Raw genomic sequence first — 22,301 nt, forward strand, 5'->3', positions numbered from 1 at the left:
AGCAAGGCATCAGTGGAATACATGGTGGACAATGGAACCCCCAGAAACCTGCAAGTAGATAAAGATGGTATATAACTGTGTACAATATACCACAAAAGAAAAGAAAGGGTAAAGAGAGGAGTGTGATAAAGACAGGATGGCAATGAAGGAGAAAAGGGAGGAAGCTGACTATGTTTTCACAAAATAAGGTAAAGTCCATGTAGCAGATGGAAGAGAGATAGGGAGCACCTACACATAGATGGGCAGGGAGAGGCAGCTTCCCTCTCTCATATTCTCTCTCCAGCAGTGGCTGCAGAGTCAGCTCTTACCGTCTGTTGTAGGTCTGGGATTCCAATGCGGATGACCACGGTGTTGCCTGTCGGCTCCTCCATGGGTGCTCTTGCACTGTGGCTGTGCTCTGCACCAGGATGGAAAGCCGGAACATCAACGGGAAAGGGAAAGCCGCCGTCCTCTTCCCGGGAGCTGCCGCTGTCAGTGCTGGCCCCCTGGCTGCCGTTTGCAGTGTGTGTGTAAGAGTGTGTGAGTGTGTATGAGTGTGTGTGTATGTGCTGCTGCTGCTGGTCCTGCCGTGGAGGGCTGGGTGGCTCATGTTTGCCGGTTGCCGGACGCAGAGGCATACTCTGTGTTCGGGGCTCAGTCTATGTCTCTCTCTCTCTCCAGACACACACACAAACACAAGTCCATACACACACCCACACCAAGGTTTCTCGTTCACACACAGCTTAAAGTGTGCATCACTCGCCTGGGAGAGAAAAGAAAAGGGAGAGAGAGGCATGGAAGGAGGGTGAAAGGGAGGGAATGGGCAAAGGGGAGGGGGTAAAGGGATATTATAGCAGGATGAAAGGGTAAAAACAAAAAGAGAGGTTAAGTACCAAGACATCTAAAATAAAACTTGGGATATAAGACATTACATTCTCAAACTGACAAAATGGTTTAAAACTAATCTGTAATTTTCTGAGAAGACTAGCCTGATGCAATGAAGAATGAGGCACATGTAGCTTTTAAATATAACAGAATCAATAAAACATGAAATAAAAAGCAGAACGAGCAAAAGAATTATCATTTGCATGATGACATTCGGATCTGAAATCAGAAGAGATCAGCATGCAGCCAAATAATGGGATGCACAAATCAAATGCTTGAGCATAGGTGCTGATAATTTCACAACTCTCTAAATGAGCTTCTTATGCAAACAGAATGTGACATGAAATATTTGTGTCAGTCTATGCTATATGCTTCATCTTGTTTGCAGGCTATATTGTTCAAGTTGACCCAGCATCTACATCGCATGTATATTATATTGGGAGGAATTTAAAGCAAATACTTCAGGGGGGAAAAGGGGGTGATCAAAGTTGTGGAACTGCTGTAAGCTGTAAGATCTTGTAGACTGGCACACACACACACACACACACACACACACACACACACATAGTATGTGTTTTAGAAAGATTGGCTGAAAATCTAATATGAAATCTTTAAAGCGGTCATTTATGTAACAGAAAGTCACTATAATTTTATTTTTAGTCAGAATGGCATTATATCAACAAGCATGAAACACTTAGGATGTCCTGCCGGGAGTATTTTAAAAGTAAAATTAAAAAATTAAAATGCTTAAATTTTCCAAAATATCAAAGAATACATTTCCAATAATGTGGAAACTGGGTTTATTTTTTTGTAAAAAAAAAAAAATTGAAATTACACAACAGAAAACCTCATTGGAAAGAAATCCCACTTACATAATGTGACTATGTTCATGGTGTAACCATGGAAACAGTAAAGAAAAAAAAGTTCCTAAATGGCAGAGGGCAACAAATCAGTGCTCGGCTGTTGCATGAAGAAAGTTTGGGTGAAAAATATTGAATTGCATTCCAGACATGCCCCCAAAAAATAAGCCCACCAGCAAAATGAGCCCTATTCCAAATTGTAACTACGTAGAACAAATAATAGCAAAGTGCACTTGGCTGTTTGTGAATCAAAAGTTTTTTGTGTGTCTAAAGTTTTGTAAAAAAAAAAAAAAATTCTTTAAGCTCTAAAACAAAATATAACACACAGACAATAGACAGGGGAGAAGGATGGATGGAACCCATTCCTACATCTTCAGAGTTGGAACCTGTATGCTTACAATTGTATACTGTTTAATTGTATAGTGTAATAATAATTTGTGTAACTGAACACAGAATTAACTCCATCACATTTTTAAAAAAAAGAATATTGATCTAGCTAATTTCAAGTATTATCTTTTCATTTGTATTCGCTGAGCAGAGAGTGAACTGTGAGACTTGCTAGTGAAAGCTCTACGACTGTTGGACACTACAGCATGTAATCCCATTAGCACTAGAGAAAGAGAATGGCATGTAGCTCTTAAGAGAATTCAGCAGATCACTCTACAAGTACCTGTACACTTCAGCCTGTACTTGTTGTATCCGCAAATAGAATGTAAATGTAACACCTGAATCTTTCAAAATGAGCAACCTCTAGAACGATCTAAGGATGCAAACTCATACATACAAAACCAAATCTCTCAATTACAGGGATTACGTTTTGGCAATGTGGCAAATGTACCTGGGATGCCTCTCCATTACACAGTAATTATTCCCATAGATAGCTTGGGCAGGGCCATAGAGGGATTTCATCCTAATTGCATCATGGAAAGATAAAGTGTGTGAGCAACAGCACTTGAAGAGATCTACAACACAGGGAACATGTAATCAATGTGGGGAAATGAAAAGAAAATGACAGAGAAATGAAGCTGATATATGTATTTTATCAACCCTGATCAAACATTGCACCGCATTGAATTGATTTTTGGGAAATCAATTCCCGTAAATCAATTCCCATAAATACTTATGTTATATGAAGTGATTTTTTTAAATTACAGTTTGCATCGAAAATATGAAGATTTTTTTCAAAAAAATATTTAAAAGTTTAATATTTTGGATGACAACTCTGACAAAACATCCAATGTGCATCCATCTCAGTTTCTTTTTTTTTTTTTACTCAATAAATTTAGGAAACCAAACAACACTGAGAGGAGTTACAAATAATGTGTAAAAATGTTCCTTACTACAGACAATGTATGAGTCTGTATGAGTAATCTTTACAGGCACCGACACTAATGCTTAATTCTGAGCTGTACTACTGAGCACAGCATAAACTGAATAAATGATCACTACTTGGCACTGGTTTAACCGCTTAATGAAATAAGGGACCTTGAATCTGCCCTTAAAAAATTGCATTGGCATACCAAGGTCTGGACAATAATTCAATACTATCATTTGCATTCACCTGCACCTCTGATAATGTGTATAGCATGAGGTGATGACGTAGTTATTTGGAGCAACAGAGCTAAGATATGGGTGCTACAAGTGTACCTATCGGCTACCACTGCAGTCCAGAGTCCAGAGTGGACTAGAATTATAAAGAGCCAGGCTTCCATGCCTCAACTAACAGCTACTGCCTCTTTTCTCTTCAGCTCAGATCTCTTTCATCCTATCCCATCTCACCCCATCCCTTGTGCTCTAGCCCAGTGAAAACAAAGTGAATAATTTATGGAACACAGTAGTGTGTGCATGCATTTAGTGTGATGTATGCCTGTATAAGAAACACGTATTAATCTTCAAAATTCCCTGCCGTAGACCTGTACATGAGGACATTCACACACATGAATGAAATCCACTGCTGCTGTGAGCCTGCTCTTCCTGTTCCCCTCTAAGACATCTATGCTGCAAAGAAGGAGCTGGGGCTGAGAGCACAAGATAAACGGGTGAGGTAGCATGAAACGGAGGGGGTCAGGGAGGATGTGACTGAAACAGTCAGTGGACCAAGGAAAAAATAGGAAGAGGAGGTGGAAGAAAGGGGGAGTGTGGCAGAGTATCAGCAGAAAAGGGAAGGTTAGAGAGTTGGCAATGTGGTGAAAGAGGAAGGAGGACGTTCCATCCAGTCAGCCACCACACAGCACATGGCTTGGAGTAAATGTGATAACTGTCCATCAGAGAGACTGCTTCACACCTCTCTACACCTGGTAAAAAAAAAGTCATGGGGACACACAAACTGAAACAGCCCAGGGGTACATTTCACACACACACACACACACACACACACACACACACACGCACGCACGCACGCACACACACACACACACACACACACACACACAAGCTATCTGTCCCATAAAATATTTTCATTCATTTATAAAGCTACAGGTAACCCATTGGTGAAGCTTTGAAGCATCAAACAAAAAGGATGCAAGGGTTGCTAACCTGTTGGCTATGGTCTTCTGCAGTTCTACGTGGTTTTCTGCTATCACATGAAATATGCTTACTTGTCTTTCTGAATGGCTTACATCCATCTTTTCCTTTACTTTAAATAAAGATAAGTATGATCGATCAATTTTCCAGATGACCAGCTCAAGGTCCTAACTTCATGCAAAATGTGATTTAAATTCTTTCTATTGAAATAGAAAGAATTTAAATGAAATTTCTATTTATCTTTATTCCTTGTATTCTTTTTTACTTTCTGGTGGGACATTAAGAAGCACTAGGGCCATCTTCCTACATCATGGGAATTTGAAAGTAGTGTATCTTTTCGAAACCACTTGGCTTTGAGCTGAGTCAGCAATGGGCCATCAGAGAAGAGAACTGTAGCATGGGACTACGAGTGGGACGAGGGATCCATTTCACTATCACTGTGTGATCTACTTAAGTGAGGAGACAGGAGGCAGGAATAGGGTTCCTCTTTCAGAACATTACTTAGATTCTTGTTCAACTGAGAGTGTTGCTAAAAGAAAAAGGTGATGTAATGTCATGTTTTGGGAATGTGTATGGGAAGTGTATATTTTAAAGGTGAGATGTGTTTGTGTGTGTCTGTGTGTGTATGCATGCATGTGTGCGTGCATGCGTGTGTGTGTTTGTTTGAAGAGAGAGAGAGAGAGAGAGAGAGAGAGAGAGAGAGAGAGAGAGAGAGAGAGAGAGAGAGAGAGAGAGAGACAGCACTTGCACACCCAACCCACACAGTCTAGCTGTTTAATGTAAACAAAACAGGGCCTGATCCAGAGGCTCCATATGGAAAATTATCCATGCGTTAAAAGATTCTGGAATCAATATGCTACAGTAGCTGCATCCCAAAGCCACTATCTCTTTCCAGTTTGCATGGTCTGATGCAGCAAGCAGATGTGCTCCTGATTTTCTTTTTCACACACAAACAGACATGCACACACATGCACGCACACACACACACACACACACACGCACGCACGCACACACACACACACACACACACACACACACAAACAGTTGATATACGTAAAAACTACAGTGAATAATCATAATGTTATGCCACTCATGAGTCATAATATCAATATTTGCTGGCTAAGATTTTGTTGGCAGGGTAGTAATTCTGCTTGGCAAGATCCTGCACACTTGGCTTTTCACATCTACAAATTGGACAGACAGAAATAATTCCAAAGTTAGAGAAAAGTTTTTGCATCACTGCTTTGCACATATGGCAAAGTGCATTTTCCGCAACATCTGTATTTCTGAGCTCTGTCAGGGAGTTTTTTGGAAGTCTGGTCTATGCACCATTGGAGCTGTTGTAACAACACTGGTTTGAGATGTCATATTACTGTACCCCAGCTTGTAATAGTTGTATTGAAATTCAAAATGAAATGCAGTAAAAAAAATCAACAAAGCAATAAATGTTTCAAAACCCATGTATCAGGTCTGTGTGAGTGAGTGTATGTGTGCATGCATGCGTGAGTATATGCATGCATGCATGCGTGCATGTAAAATTGTTTTATGGGGCCATAGAAATGGTTTGTACCAACGTTGCATTCAAACAGATTATTCTCTTCAAAACTTACCGATTCTTATTCCCATGCAACCCAGTCTTTTACTGTCTGTCTGTTTATAAATTCTCTCTCTGTAACCGCAGAAAGTAGTGGATGCACATTTTATCTTGATCCCAGGGTTGCTACTGGAGCAGCAGTTGGCTCTTTGATGCAGCATGCCCATTAATAATCAATGGCACTCCCCAGAGAGAACTTCATAAAGCCTGCCAGCCAATTAAGACCTGTTTCTTACCATGCAGTGGATTACCTCTCCACAAAACACCACACTTCTCAAAATGCAGGAAGGAGACACTGGGGAGGTCAGTGATGTCACTGTGCCAAGCCCTATTCAGTGCTGTCAAATGTAGGCTATGCTATGTATATTATGTGAAATCTGGTTTTATGCCTATTTGCACACAGTACTTCCCCAAAAGCTAAATTGGATTCAAATTTCAAACAAAAATGATCATGGTTGATTCTGAAATAAAGGATCCTGGTTGGTTTGACAGCCTGTTAAAGGACTTACAGTATGATCATGTAGATGTATATTCACATTCAGGTACATTCTTTCCTGAATTCTACAAAACTGCAAGTTAAATTAAATCTTAAACATAATCTAGGTTAAAAGAAAACACAAACAGTAAACTAACCCATTGTGCTTACATTCAAGACAGATGCTGGAATTTGGAAACAGGAATCTTCATAATAAGTGGTTAGATAGCTTTCACACTTTAATATTTGCCTCCAATTCCAGTGGCAGTTTGGCCTAGCATTCTCCCTCCATAAAATCCCAAAGATTTCTTTACAAACCCTTCCATAATCAGAATTTTCTTTTTTAATTCTATATGCCCAGCGCATACAGGACACATACCTACTGTATATAGATTATTGGGCAATGTTAACTCCACTAAGGACCACTGTTTTCCAGATTTTGCCATATACCATCCTGTGGCTGTTATGTAACAATCCATCAATGTAATTGTCTGCTTAAATTTGGTTTTTTATTTATTTTTTGTTGTTGTTGTTTTGTTTTGTTTTGTTTTTTAAGTTTTTGTTGTTGTATGTGTATTTGTATATTTGTGTGACAGGCTCCCCTCTATTTCGCACAGGATTTTTGTCACCAAAACGAATTTGTGAGCATGTCATGTCAAAGGAAGGGGAAGGAGCGGTTGGGTGGGAGGGAATTTTCTTTCTCTCGATTTACATGTACAAACTCTCTTTGCATAACTTGGAAAAAATTTATAAAAATACCTTGCCCAAAAATTACTACTATTTCGCACTACTCTACACCATTCTTCCACTGTGAGTGTTTGTATGCACTCTCATCTATGAAAAATACAGGGACAATTTACAGGGGCTATAATAATGGTAAATTAAAACTGAGAGCAATGGGAAAAAAACAAAAACTTTTTTTTCTAATGACATGTAGAGAAAAATGGGAAACTGACTGCAGGGGAAAGACCCAATCATTGGTGCATGAATATCAGCCTGTCTTATCCATTTCGGACAGAGTATAGATGAGATGAGAGATGAAATAGTATTTTATTGATCCCCATAGGGAAATTACATTCGCACAGCCTATGAGTGAGGAGTATTGGACCACTTCACCTCTATGGGGCGCCACTTAAAGAGGTGGGGAGAAAAAAGAGAGGGGAAGGGAGGATGGGTCAGTGGGGGACCAAGGGGATCGAGTATAAAATATGCAACTTATAAACAGGAAGCGTAATAAAGACTGGCAAGAAAAAAAACCAGGTCCTTATTGCTACAAATATTTGAACAGACATAACACCAACCACATGACGGTAAAGTAGAGGGCAGATGTGTATGCAACTTATGTTTTAAGTCCAATGTTTATGCATGTCTGTGTTCTGTTGGAAGTCCTTGGTAAAGATGACACTGCTACAGAGTCAACAGCAGGTGTCAGGGAAGGGAGAGAACACCCCTCAGCCTCGTATCCTCAGGAGGAATTGTTTGTTATCAGCTGCCGACTGATAACAGTGCGGATGCCAAAATAGGGGAAAAGAAGATAGCTTTGGATTTGAGGGTCATAGCCAATTCAGTTCTCTCTGTAATCCTACCGGGCTCCCACTTTCCCACTACCCCGTACGGGGTAGTGAGCTCCCCTCAGATGTTATCCATCTTACAGTTAAGTTCACCACAGTTTGTGTGCCCACTGCCTGGTCCATCTCACCTAACAAGATGGTCAGCCTTTGGACTTTTTGAACTGCACTCCGAGGAACAGAAGCACTATTATCATAATCCCAAACAGATGAAGATCTTCAATGATGTGCCTATCGCCAGGCACATGACTCTCCACGTCTCCCAAGAGTCCCTCATGTAGCCCACAGAGAAACGTCCCATCAGGACAAAGTATCCTTTAGCAAAATCATTTAAGTCACAGTTTCTGCAGTAGTGCTTCTTCTAATGAGCAGTATTGAACTCTTGGAATGCTGGGAACGCTACTGAAAACACGTACAGCGTATGTCATCCGAGCCTTGACCTTAATATTTATGATTTCAGCTGCAGCTCATCACAACAGCAAGACAATTAAAGAACCAGATTTCATTAATTGACGGCAAAATGTTTGTTAAGTACAAATTTAATGCTTGGAATTCATTTTGTTCCAAAAGACGTTATATTCAAATTAAGAGTGAGCAGCTTTTCAGGTGTTTAAGGAATGGTAGTCATTCGTTAATTCATTCATTCATTCATTCATTCATTCATTCATTCATTCATTCATTCATTCATTCATACCTTCATTCATTCATTCAATCAATCATTCATTCATTTTCTGTACCAATTTTTTCCTTTTATGCTGGTCACAGAGGTTGCTTGAGCCTATCCCAGCAGACCTACAGGCATGAGGCTGGGAGATGTTCCAAACACGTTGCCAGCGCATATAAAACTATTAAATTCAGGTGAGCACAAGAAGACTTTACTAAGTTAAGTGCTGGTCAAAGCACTGAATGAGTGAAAAATGTCTTTTTAATTTTAGTACTGATGCACCTGTTGTGTTGTCATGCCTGAAATGTTGCTTTCTGCGACATCTCGAATTCATCCTGACTCAAGAGTCACTGGTAATAAATACTTTCCAAAAAGATGTGCAACTAGAGTGATGAATACGATCAACTTCATATTCATAACCTCACATGCCTGAAACCCTGCAAAGTCTCTCATATTTCAATCAGTTGCTTGGTGTAAAACAATTAATTTGCATGCAAATAGATGCCACTTACATCAAGAAGAGGTAGAAAGAGGAAGTGAATTATACTGTACAATGCTGTGTTGATTGGTGTATGAAAAAATCGAGATAGTAACTAACTTAAGTTCTCTTCATGGTTATACAAACAAGATGTGGTCTTTATTTACTAAAGATTTTAAGGCATCATTAATGGAGATGGTAAAACTATAGTGCACAGATGGAGTGAAGACTTCATTTGAAATTGACAGCTTTTTGTTGCATTCAGAGTCTGGGACCTTGGTTTGTCTTCGATTGTGTTTCAGTGCCACTATAAATACATTTTTTATTTATTTATTTATTTTTATTTTGATATGTTTGCTTGCTGCAATTATGAATATTACCGGATACTATAAAGCAGAGCTCTGAGTGCATCTGTGCATCTTTTGCAGTTAAATAATGATATGAAAAGTTACTGGTTACAGGCATTAATTCGGTTGATTTTAGAATTTTGAGTATTTACTGTAAAACCAAGAAATATAGAATGTTTCTGAAATCCTAAGTGTTTCAGTAAATCGACATTTTCCTCTTCAGATGCCTTAATCCATGTTAACAGTCTGCTTACTGTTTGTGTGTGTGTGTGTGAGTGTGTGTGTGTGTGTGTGTGTGTGTGTGTGTGTGTGTGTGTGTGTGTGTGTGTGTGTGTGTGTGTGTGTGTGTGTGTGTGTGTGTGTGTGAGAGAATGGGGACGGGGGGGGGCTATATGTGTCACTTTTTATTGTTGTATGTTTCAATATTTTTATCACGTTTTATCTTGTGAAGCACTTTGAGTAGCATTTTTTATGTATGAAAAGTGCTATATAATTAAAGTTTGATTGATTGTTTGATTAATTAATCAAGAAAAGATCAGACCAAATATATTTTCATGAATCTAAAGAATCCAGAATTTATGACTGATGGGCTTACAATAAATCTGCATGTGTATTATTAGCTCTAATGCTGTGAGGGAGGACATACAAGTGACTGGTGTGAGGAAGAAGATTGGACAATGATCGGTTGTGGCAACTCATAACTGAAGGGAGGAGAAGGAGATTAGAAAAAAGTAATTATAATTATCTCAGTTTGATTTGCCCCAGCTTTTACATAAATTTTGTTATAGTGTTGCTTCCAAATAGAATTTTTATACGGTATACAGTAACACAGTGGGCTTAATGTCATGTCATTTACACATAAAATCTACAAAAGCCTCATACAATTTTAACCACTTATCATGAATCATAAAAAGACAAAAAAAAAACAACTGAACAAATGAACAACGATGGAAACTGGATTGGGTTTGCGATTTGTTGTAGTTTTTATTCTTTTCCACATCATCAAGCCCAAATACAATGCGTCCTGAACCTGCATCTCAAATAATGTATAAACAATGATATAAGCGAAAGTCTTTTTGTGGAGTGTCTAATTTCCACACCTTCTGCCACCACACAGAATTACCTGGTGAATGAATTAACAGGTATTAAAGGAGACAACTGGCAAGTTCACTCGCAGAGTCTTTTCTAATTATTAGCTCCTGACACAGACTGTGCGATGGGTGCTAAAATCAGTACAGTTATTTTTATACATTTTCATAAGTTTAATACTGTAATTGAAATCACTGGTGTAAATGCTACTAAATGAGCTGTTCAATATTTTGAGTTTATAGTGAATATTTCCTTTGGGTTAATCACTCGACATTCTTTAGTAAACAAGTATCCACTGTTATAAAGCAGTCTTTCATGGCTTTGTTTGTGACATGCACAGATACAATTACTGAAAAAAGATCTGTCAGTCTGTCGACATGATAATCGCTATATTCCTTTTCCTGGATTTAACAAACCTTGTGACAACATTTCAGTCGCTTTCTCCTTATCTGTTCTTTTTGTCATTGCAGCACCCCAGTCAAGCATATTTTAAATACAGTGTGCCTTTGTACATTTGTGCATTAACACTCGCAACTTAACCTCATCGCAGATTTTTGGTAGGCAGTCATGTGGTACCGTACGCGTATTCTATTGGTTGACGGCATCCATAATTGCGCTCCATTCCATGAGTCTCGGACTTCCGTGAGATACAAAAAAGCTTTAGAAAGTGGTTTAATATCAGTATGGGAAGGGATCATAAACGCTTAAGTTACCATAAATAATGAGATAGATAGTTTGTTGCTACATTGCAAAATTCGTTATTCACGTTTGGTTCCTGGAACACATTAACCTCGAGTAGCGAGAGCGCAGTGTATATAATTTGTAGCAACTCTAAGGAAACATTTAGTTATCTTGGTCATTTTAAGTTTGACTTGATGTTTGTTTCGTTTTTCCAAATTATATACATTAGTGAGTTCAAACAATTTGTGAAAATATGTCTCCCAACAACTTAAGGCCCTGTTATATGCACTCTTTTGGGTTCGTTCTCTCTGTAATCAGATCCATTTTCTGAGAACTTGCTGATACACATGTGATGAAGAAAATAGAGCAACACCACCAGATATAGTTGAGGGGAGGCTAGCCCAAATTCAAGCAAGACTCAACAAATATTTGTTATTATTACATTCTTTTTAAAAAAAAGAATGTAATAATAACACACTAATATACAGTGTGTGTATTCGCGCATCAACGGTTTGCGTATTTTTGGTAGGCAGTCACATGATTCTATACGCGCATTCCATTGGCTGACGGCATCCGGAAGTGCGCTAAGTTTGATGTGTCTCCGACTTGCGTGAGATGCAAAAATGCTTTAAACAGTCGATAGGAGTGTGGGAAAATGTAATACAGATAGAAGGTGGTTTAATATGGGTAATGGGGAGGATCATAAATGTTTAAATTACCTTGAATTTTAAGATAGTATGTCACTTTAAAAAAAATTTTTAAAAATTTAAAAAAATTAAAAAACTTTATCGCGGAATTCATTTATCGCATGTTGTTCCTGGAACGCATTAACTGCAAAAAACGAGGGTGCACTGTACATATAGGCATGTGACAAAGTAGATTGCGCCACTAATCTCCCTTCAGGGATTAATTCAGTATATATTTTTAAAAAAAACAATAGTTACTTTGAATTTACTAGGTAAATTATCACATACTATTAAAGCAGCTGCCATGTTTGTTGTTGTTGGTATAACTTTTGAATTAATATCAATGTCGAGGATGTACAGGGTTGAAGTACAGATCTGAACTGTTGTATTGATTCTGTATGAAGAGAGAATACAAACATGACTTCAGTTATCATATAGATGGAATTCCAGTATCACATATACACTATGATCACATGTAGATCTAAAAACATAAATTCTGCCACCTTTGTTTGGTAAAGTATGTTTTCCTCCTTACAACACCTACTGTAACCTTTGGGGGTTTTTTTATTCAACCCCTCCCCACACCCAAATTTATCTGTTGTCATTGTGTTGTGACTCTCCGCCAAGTGCAGTAATTACAGTGCAGCAGTAGGAGCCAAGCTACAGAGAAAGAGGTCTATCAAACATGACTGCACTGTGCAATAGGTGTGAAAAAAGTCATTCTAAGAACTACAGGCCACTACAAGCCACAGAGTACCAGACCAAGAACTATTAATGTTTTGCTTTAACTTTAGCAGAGTCGCAAAGCCATTGAGACCATTTTAACCATAATGAGAAATATAGTGAACGTACTGCAACTTCACACATTGACTCACAGAACTGACACGTGTTTGCAAGTTGCAAACACATACATGCACCCCAGCTGATGTATTGCCTTTTTCATTGAAATGACAGTCATGGCAGTCAGCCCAGTGTGCTGGATAGTTCATGAGGCTGGGAATAATAAGCATGGTTGAAAATAACTTCATTATGACAAGCAACTCTGAAAAAATATTGATATTTGCCAAGGAGAAAACTCTCCTACAATACGCAAACAAGAAAGAGCATTACTCAGAGGACTTTAGCTGGTAGGGGAGTGGTTATCACATAATATACAGTCAGAGCTACGTGCTGTGTAGCCATTGCTAAATTATAAAGGAATCAGAGCCACCAATAGAGGTGCAGAACCACATTTCTCATCACTTGTGTAAAAATTTAAATTCCTTTATTTATAGCGTGTGTGTGTGTGTGTGTGTGTATTTTTTTGTGTGTGTATTATTGCCGAAGCATGCAAGTAAAAGACTTGCAGATTGCTATGAGTGAGTGTGTGTGTGCGTTGGGGGGAGGGGGGACGTGTGTATTTTTTTGCTTTGCCATTTACACTTGTAAACACTACCAAGGCTTCTACAAATGAATCCATTTTGTGCCATGTGGGGCTCATACCCTGACTTTGGTTGTGGCTGATGCTTTTAAGGTTTCTACTGATGCCATGAACTATTTTGGCATCTTACACAAGCTTTTCACCCTGTTTTCAATTTCGACTCAGCGATGGGCTACACTGAAAAATATGTGGGCATTACTTTGACGATGTGGACTGACACAAGGTGGGACAGTAAAGTGAAGAGTGATCAGCCCCGAACTAAAGACCCCTTGTCGGAGGAGGTGGTATTCTACCGTTTCAGCATGTGTAGAGTGGTGTGGAATGACATCTTGAGGTAGACACACCCTGTAAGTAAGTTGATGCAGTCTCCCAGCATGCAAGTTGGTGTAGCAGTCAGTCTTCTCAATGGAATTGAGAAAGATCTTCAAAGCTACAAGGCAACATGATTTGTGACAGCACAGATGTCAGCCAAAGATATCTGTGAAGAAATGAATGTTGAGGCTGTTCTGTAACAGAAGAGACTGAGGTTCAAAAAGTGTCACGTCTCCTATAAAGCATTTGATGAGCCTTTAAGTGAAGCTCTGAAGAAGCTGGTGGTCACATTTTTCAGTGGTGTTGTTGATGCTGCAGCGTCAGCTGTTCAGGAAACATTTTCCACACTGCAGAATGTGAGAGATAAGTTTTGAGTGGTCTGTAATTTCAGAAACCTCCCAGACAAAGAGTTCCAAAGAGAATGTGAGACCCTGCAAACTACACTGCACTTCAAGGGACACTCAGACGTGGATGGCAAAGAGCTTGAGCAGGAGCTGAAGAATGTCCCTGATCTCCCATCAAAGTCCATGAGTTTGCTCGAGCTGCTGACTTTCACCCGTAATGGCTTCCAAAAATCTACCGTATTCTGTGGATTGCACGCAGAATGGGTTTTACCTTTTCAGTGACTGTAGCTGAAGCAAACTGAAGCTTATTAAAACATAGATGACGTCAACTATGTCACAGGAGCATCGCTCTGCACTTGCCATCATCAGCATCAATCATGCAGTTGCACAACAGTTTTTGATGTAATTTTCAATTTGCATTGATGAAGGCTAGAGCAGTCAAGTTTTAGATTGCACTTCACACTTGTTGTTAATGTTGACGCCAGTTCCAAGCAGGGTGAAAAACCCAAGTTTATGTTCCATGCCTTTTTTGGCTTTCTTCAGGGATTTTCACGCATGGACATTCTTCTTCTTCTCCTTCGGCTTTTCCCTTCAGGGGTCGCCACAGCGAATCACTTGCCTCCATCTAACCCTGTCTTCTGCATCCTCTATTCTCACACCAACAACCTTAATGTCCTCTTTCACTACATCAATAAACCTCCTCTTTGGTCTTCCTGTAGGCCTCCTGCCTGGCAGTTCAAAACTCAGCATCCTCCTATCAATATATTCACTATCTCTCCTCTGGACATGTCCAAACCATCTCAGTCTGGCCTCTCTGACTTTATCTCCAAAACCTCTAACATGTGCTGTCCCTCCGATGTACTCATTCCTGATCCTATCCAACCTGGTCACTCTCAAGGAGAACCTCAGCATCTTCATCTCTGCTACCTCCAGCTCTGTCTCCTGTCTTTTCCTCCATGACACTGTCTCTAGACCAAACAACATCGCTGTTCTCACCACAGTTTTGTACACCTTTCCTTTCATTATAGCTGAAACTCTTCTATCACACGTCACACCTGACACTTTCCTCCACCCGTTCCATTCCGTCTGTACATGCTTCTTCACCTCTTTTCCACATTCTCCATTGCTCTGGACTGTTGACCTTAAGTACTTAAAATCATCCACCTTCTTGATCTCTTTTCCCTGTAACCTTATCACTTTGTGTGTACATTTATGCAGGATAAAAATTTAAGAAATTGATGCATATACAGCTCATAACTACAAACACTTGCATATATTGTTCTCTTTGATCATTCATCCTGATCTGTGTTCAGCCATGTGTGTGACACAAAGGGAAATGCAACTTACAGAGTTCACCGTGCAAACCTTTGTTGTACAAGTAAAGTAAAGTACAAGTTGTAAAGTACCATGATACTTATTGGCTGCCCTAATGATTTCTCACTAATGATTTGTCTTTCATTGGCTATCCCTTGGCTACAGCATATAAGATTGACAAAAGAGAGTTATTAAAAATGAAGATTCCTACTTAGTGGCTCATAGACAGACATGTATCAAAGTTTATTAAACAATAATGACAGTTAAAATGTATGCAAGTCATGACATCATGAACATTACAAATTAATTCAAAGTGTATTCTACCAAACTTATCCCACCATTACTTATACTAAAAGTGAGCAGTACATTTTGTATGCAGAAAGCTACAAAAAGTCAACATAGTGTTGAGCAATGTGTTGCAGCAGCAATGCTGCTACCAACGTCCCCGCTATTCAGTGAAACCTGACACTTCTACAAAAAAAAAAGACAAATATCTGAAAAGCACGGAATATGCCCTGAAACTAAAAGGAACACATACACAAACACACAAATTTACAGGGGCTAAGGGTAATCAATAGCCTCTAGAGACTGGCTGGAGATGAAGTGTTCATTTTTCGAAAGCTCCGATAATGACCTAATACCTTCACTCCATTGTTCACAGAGATCCGTGAGCATTTGTATGTGTGTGTTTTTGTACATACTGTATGTGCCTGTGAGGTTTTGTGTTTATATGTGTGTGTATGTCTGTGCATTTGGCTGCATGTGGAAATGCAGTGCTTCAGCTTAATAGCCAACACAGAAAATGATTCCTATTTTCTCATATGTAGTGGATTAAGAGCTGCTGCGTCCAATGCCTTTTTTCTGATTCACAAAGCACACTCACCACTCAGAAAAAGGGAGAAAAAAATTGTAAAAAGGTAGGATTGTATCAAATATATAATGCATGAAAGAGCAAGGAACATCTCAGAACTGCATTACAAACCTGACCTTGTTTTTTAGTTGCCGCAGTCACTGAGCCAGACATTTACCATGCAAACATCTGGGCATTTCAGGAACAATATAACAAGAGCAGTAGTATGAATGCATGAGAAACACAGAACAACACATCTGTGTCACAAATGCAGATATACGTGATACAGATATGCTTGACAGAGATCTGTATGCAGTATCTGAGGGGGTTATGGTTTTCATGGAAGAGCTCAAACAAAGAAATAGGTTACAATGATGGTTGCATTTATGGGATCCTAATCCTAATCTAGATCTTACTTAATCCCAACCTAGAGCCTATTTAGTTGTGATTAAGGACGTACTTTATAAATATATGTAAGCGCACAACCTTTACCTACCTACTTACCTACCCACCTACCTACCCACCCACCTACCTACCTACCTACCCACCAACTTACCTATCGATCGCTGTTGACTCAACCATTGATTAGCGTTTAAAGTGGATGAAGTGAAAATGTCCTTTTTAATAGTAAAATGTGAAATTAACAGGAAAGGAGTATGGCACAGTTTACCACTGTGATTGTCTCCAGTGTGCAGGAAAGCCTTTTTCACATGGTTAAAGCTGTGGTGTATTTCTGAGCAGTCGTTTGTGTGCTAAATTAACTGACGAGTTGTCTGCCAAACGTCCGCAGTCGGGCTGAATGGGATGACGTGAAAGCATCTGCACTTTCCTTTTTGATCCAAGTCATTGTAATTTTTTGGAGCGTGCTCAACATCATTACCCAATAGTCCCTTGTTTCCCACACACATACTGTGCACTTTACATCTGCATATTTCCCTTCTCCATTTTCTAACTTCATTCACTGCCTGTGATCCACTTACACACACCATTTAGTTTGTTTTGTATCACCTCATATACTCCGAAATATGAATATGCAAGTTAAAGGGGTTTTTTGAGGACAAGCCCTTATGATTCATAGTCTGTCTTTTTTCCTCAAGGGGTGTGTATTTGTGTGTATATATGTACTGTGTATATGTGTGTGTGTGTGTGTGTGTGTGTGTGTGTGTGTGTGTGTGTGTGTGTGTGTGTGTGTGTGTGTGTGTGTGTGTGTGTGTGTGTGTGTGTGTGTGTGTGTCTGCATTCATTTATTCCTTGGTGGTGTCAATACCCTTGGCCAATGGCAATTACCCCTTAGAATTGACGTGTGCATATGTACATATTATCTGATGAATCTGTGCATATCATCTTTTCATAAAATGTCCTAATAAAGCTGCACTTTTCAATTTGTTGCAAAGTGTTCAAGCAATCAGTTCCAAAACTGCACAGATAAAAGCGTGAAATGTTCTACTGATATGGGAGTTCAAGAATCACTTTTGCAAACCTTGATGCTGCAGCATATACTGTATATTTGTATTTGTGTTCTCTTGCCTTTTTAGGCATTCCTTTGGATATATGCAGTATGTGGATATGAGCCTAATTTTGACAGATAAAGGCTGGTAGCCTAGAGGAACAGTCATAGACTGAGGTGGCAGATTTTGTGTAGATAAGGTTTTAGTGGATTCACTTCCAAGCCTAAAAAGGCTTGGAGAAAAGGGAAGCAACCAAGAACAACAGGAGGGTCAGTAATGACAAAAGGAAAAAAATAATGCAGCAGAATAATTCAGTAATGTGTCCCAGAAACTGGTACAGATGCAGAAAGGCTTCACGGCCTCTATGCCATTTATTGATCCAGCCAGTACTCATAATACAGAAGTTATTTCAGGTTGTGGAGGTATAATTTTGTGAAATTTGTTTGGTGCTGTGTAGGCCTTTAACAGAAATTAATGCATCTCATAAATGGTCTGCTGGTGTAATCCTCATAGCCCCTACGGGACAGCAACAACCTGCTTTGACCCTCATAAACACTCACCGTGTTGAGGCACTTGCTCATCTTGTAAAATGCTGCTCTCTCATTAATTCAGCCCAGAGGATGGGAAAAGAGAGAGAGCAATGGAAAGAGAGGGATGGTTAAAATAACTGTCAGCGTAAGGGCAGCTTTTTCCACTCAGTTTCCACTATGCTGATCAAAACAGACCTTCACTCAAACGGTGCTGTTGGAGCAATTGGCCTCGGAGTTGAAGTTCAGGTCCTTTATTATTCAAAAAGTAGAGTATATTTGTGGTGTCTTTCAGTATGCCAGTGGAGTGATACCAGCTGGCCCATCCTCACCCCACAAAGGAAGACAAAGTTGTATTTAAATTATGTTAATGTCCATATTCAGAAGCATTCATATTCTACCTCATTATCATCTGCTCTTTGTTTCTACCTGTTACTGAAGTCAATGACAATGTTAATTGTAATATTACTGCTGTAAGGATAATGTGGCATAGTAACAGCTCTCTGCCTGTGTTCATGGTGATCTAGTCAATGTTTATTGCATTAACTGTCAGCTGTTACCTTCATCAGAAATGATAAATTCTGAGAGTTAAGATAACTGGCTACCATTGGAAGGGGTCAGACCCTTCAATTGGTTTGAGTGTGACAGGAGTAGTAAACCAGGTGCTGTAAAAACAGGAGCTGCATTAATTATACTCTTTTCTATTAATACCCATTTTGGTCTCTAACTGCACACACGATTGCTGCAATACAGTTCTGTTTCTCTCTTTGTGTTTGTTCTACTGATCATCATCTAAATATTTTATGCAGTCGCTGTAAAACAAAAATGTAATCTTTTGGTTTGCATGTACAACTCCTGCTTTTTAATGGTTCACCATTACAGACAGTTTCTTATACAATTTTGTTGATAATAGGATGAGAACAATCAAATGAGGACACATCCACTGTACCAACAGCAAGAAGTATGTGTCCATTGTTTATCTTTTTTCTGAAATAAGCTTATGACTGCATAATTTATTTGAAATATCACAAAGCAATAAGTGACGAGCTTTGATGAAATGTATCTGAAATTTGTAAATAACGCCAAATTGCTCAAAGTTTGGTTAAAATGTGAGGAATTATTCTTGAATAACCGTGTGAATGAATAAAATATAGTACATTATGAGTACTGGTTGGCATTCTCATAACAGATGAAAAGTTGTGTGTGAAATGACGAGAAAAAAAACCTATAAATTATTTTGTTGGATCTTTTCCTACCTATTAAACCCAAAGCAGTGCATTTGTTGAGAAAAAGAGTTAAAACCAGTGACACATCTCTATAGTTTGCATTGTGTTGTCTATACTGTTGTCTGTAGAGAATTACAAATCCAAAACAAATTGCAATATAGATACTGGATTGTGATAAAAGACATTCTTATATTATTTTTTTGGATGTATCACCCACCTCTGGGTAGCATGTGAACTAGAACAAATACACCACTGGAAATTGCTATTACATTTTCTCAATCTTTAATTATTTTGACTTTTGTTCCCATTCATGACAGTCTCTGATATTTTAAGATGTTTTTTTATTAACTCCACAGAGGGAAATTCTTCACCTCCTTTTGACCGAGTCTTGTATGAGAAAAAAATGTATTCAAATACTGAAAAAAGACTCTTAGAGTTGCATCTGCTGGTCGTTCCAGCAGAGGAACTTCAAAAATCAAGTACAATTTTTTGTCATCATTCTGAGAAAACAAATGTGTCTTTAATGTCAAACCACAGCACATTACTTTGAGGCCAGAAAGCCTGACAAAAAATGACCTTGAGTCTGCGAATCAGTAAGACTCTTAAGAAAAAGTGTTGAGGAAAGGGAGAATCAAACAAGATGGAGAGGAACTCTTCCTAAAATGCCTGTATGAATTTAGTCCAGTTTGCATGCTTTGGACAGTGACTAAGTCAAAGAGTAAATGTCAGGCAGGGAGATGGAGAGACAGAAATCGATAAGTTCACACTTCATGTATTAACCCATTGATCTAATTTGTAATGTAAACCTAAGTCTGTGAATCCAAAAAGAGAATAACTGGTTAGCAGTCTATTAAAACTGCTTAACAACTACTCATCCTCTTTCTGTTTGCTCCCTTCATTATGACTGTATACAAACCTTTTGCATTGCTCTTGCTCTTGCACTCCTAACTTTCTGCACACAAAAGACATTTTGCATAATGATTAGGAGCAACTGGCAGCTACACTCTAAAAAATAATACGGCATGTTACCTAATTCAAACAGTGAAACATATTTACACTTACAAATATTGAGTAGATATGAAAGCTCTCAAATCTGTTGAAACAAAACCTGAGTCATGAGTAAAATCTAGGCAATATTTTCTACTACATCTGAACGAATTGATTCAATTACCTACAGAAATTGAGTAAATGTAACTGAATCTGGGGGGGTTGCACCCCAAATTGAGGGGGGGTAGCACTTTGCTCGAGGGTGCCTTGGCAGTGGAGCTGACACCACCCACTGTCAGATCAAACTCTGAGGGATGTCCTGGCGGGAGCAGGATTTGAACCACTGATGGTTGGGTGATCTGTCTTTAAGACATCTGCTCTACCACTGAGCCACTGCCAGAGTGAGAAAACGGCGCCCCAAAATCTTAAAAAGGTGGAATCGGTTCCTTTCTGTTTACTTGATGTCTTTCAGTTGCTAGTTACATCTCCAATAAAATTGAGTTGACTTGTTTAATAATTGCACTTATTAAATCTAACTGATATTTGTTAATATATTCTCAAAAAGGTTGGTGAAAAATACACTTATTATTACAAATATTTAAACCATGTAATCTGTGAGTCAAATGATACTTTATTTTAAGTAAGTAAACTTAATTTAGACGTGTCTATTTCACACAAATATTCCTGTTGGAGTTTTACTAATTAATTTTGATGTAGTCAAATCAAATACTCATCACGATGATATTCAGAATTTTTATTGAGCATTCATAACTATATATAAGTGTCACATTTACTAGGTCCTTAAACATTTTTTAGAGTGTAGTGGCTGGAAGCTGCATAAAACAGATTGCTGACAGTGGGTCTGATGAAGATGGCAATGTCCTGGTTGGTGTCTTGGAGTATCGGCCTTCCTCCTAAATGTCAATGAACTTTGCCTCCATGTCCAACAGCATGTTTTAAAAGACAAATAGTCTATTCACTCAACAGTCCACTGAAGCATGAGTGAGTGCGAGTTCTCCAGTATGAACAAATAATTTGATTAATGATTATGTCTAAGTAAAGTTTATATATTATATTTTATTATGTGAAGGACCTTAAACATTTGTGTTCGATTTTGTGTTCAAAATTTGCTAAAGGTTATGCTGAAGCATTAAAGTGCTTCAGAAGAAGAAGAAGATTTTTTTGCAAAAACACTTCAATCACATTCAGAACATTTTACAATTTTTCATTAGATGAAAGTACTGAAGTGCTTCAAAAACGCTAAAAACCAATAAGTAAAAGGAAATACAATTTAAAAATAAGTGCATTATATCAGGAAGTTTGCAAAAGTGAGGTGATCATCAACTAAAGTGCATAGGACATTTAAGAAGAAGAAGAAGAAGAAAGTCTTGGTCACACACTGGGTAGCTTTCATAACATATGCGTTACATGTACAGTATAGTGTATTTTGTCATGTTATTGTAGATATATACTGTAGGTAGTAGATATAATGATTAACAAAAATATACTGTTTAACAAAAACAGCACAGCACACTGACACATCATAAAATTGCAAGTCTCTAAGGATTTTTTTGAAGACACATACTATGAACTATGCTCAGTTATGGTCGCTGAATGGACCGGCATAAATGTCTCAGAACTGCTCAAGGTTAATACAAGAAAAACCAAACCTGGCCATGTGTGTTACTGTGTGACAGCAGGATCTGAAAACAGGCACACATCAGTGGAGGCAATAGAGGTAATAGGATCAAGACTACCCATATGGCCCACATCCCAACTCGCCACAGGCTATTAATAACACCTCAATAGCCACTAATGTTGAGTTACTAATTCTGCCCCTTCTCAAAGAGGCTTTACTGTGCTAATGCAGTCAAAGGATGACACTTTGTTATCACTTGACTTAAACTGATTTTGACAATAAAATAATTTTAAAGTAAAGCTTCATTTGTATTTTTGCAAATACAAATTTGGTTGAGTAGGTTTAACTGGACAATGTTTTGATGGTGTTCAAGGCAGGTGGATAACAAATAGAGAAAAGAGGTCT

At 38.6% G+C, this 22,301-nt stretch overlaps 1 protein-coding gene across 2 annotated transcripts in view; it reads right to left on the reverse strand.

The window, feature by feature from the left end:
* Positions 1-22,301, reverse strand: part of shank3a (SH3 and multiple ankyrin repeat domains 3a) — a 183,565-nt gene that overhangs the window by 134,586 nt on the left and 26,678 nt on the right. For both annotated transcript variants that reach the window (XM_068313426.1, XM_068313427.1), the window contains exon 3: positions 309-742. In XM_068313426.1, coding sequence (XP_068169527.1) covers positions 309-617 — 309 coding nt within the window. In that variant the 5' untranslated portion in view covers positions 618-742. The remainder of the gene's footprint in view (positions 1-308; positions 743-22,301) is intronic.

The sequence above is a fragment of the Antennarius striatus genome, chromosome 4, assembly GCF_040054535.1.
Source record: "Antennarius striatus isolate MH-2024 chromosome 4, ASM4005453v1, whole genome shotgun sequence".
Lineage (NCBI taxonomy): Eukaryota > Metazoa > Chordata > Actinopteri > Lophiiformes > Antennariidae > Antennarius > Antennarius striatus.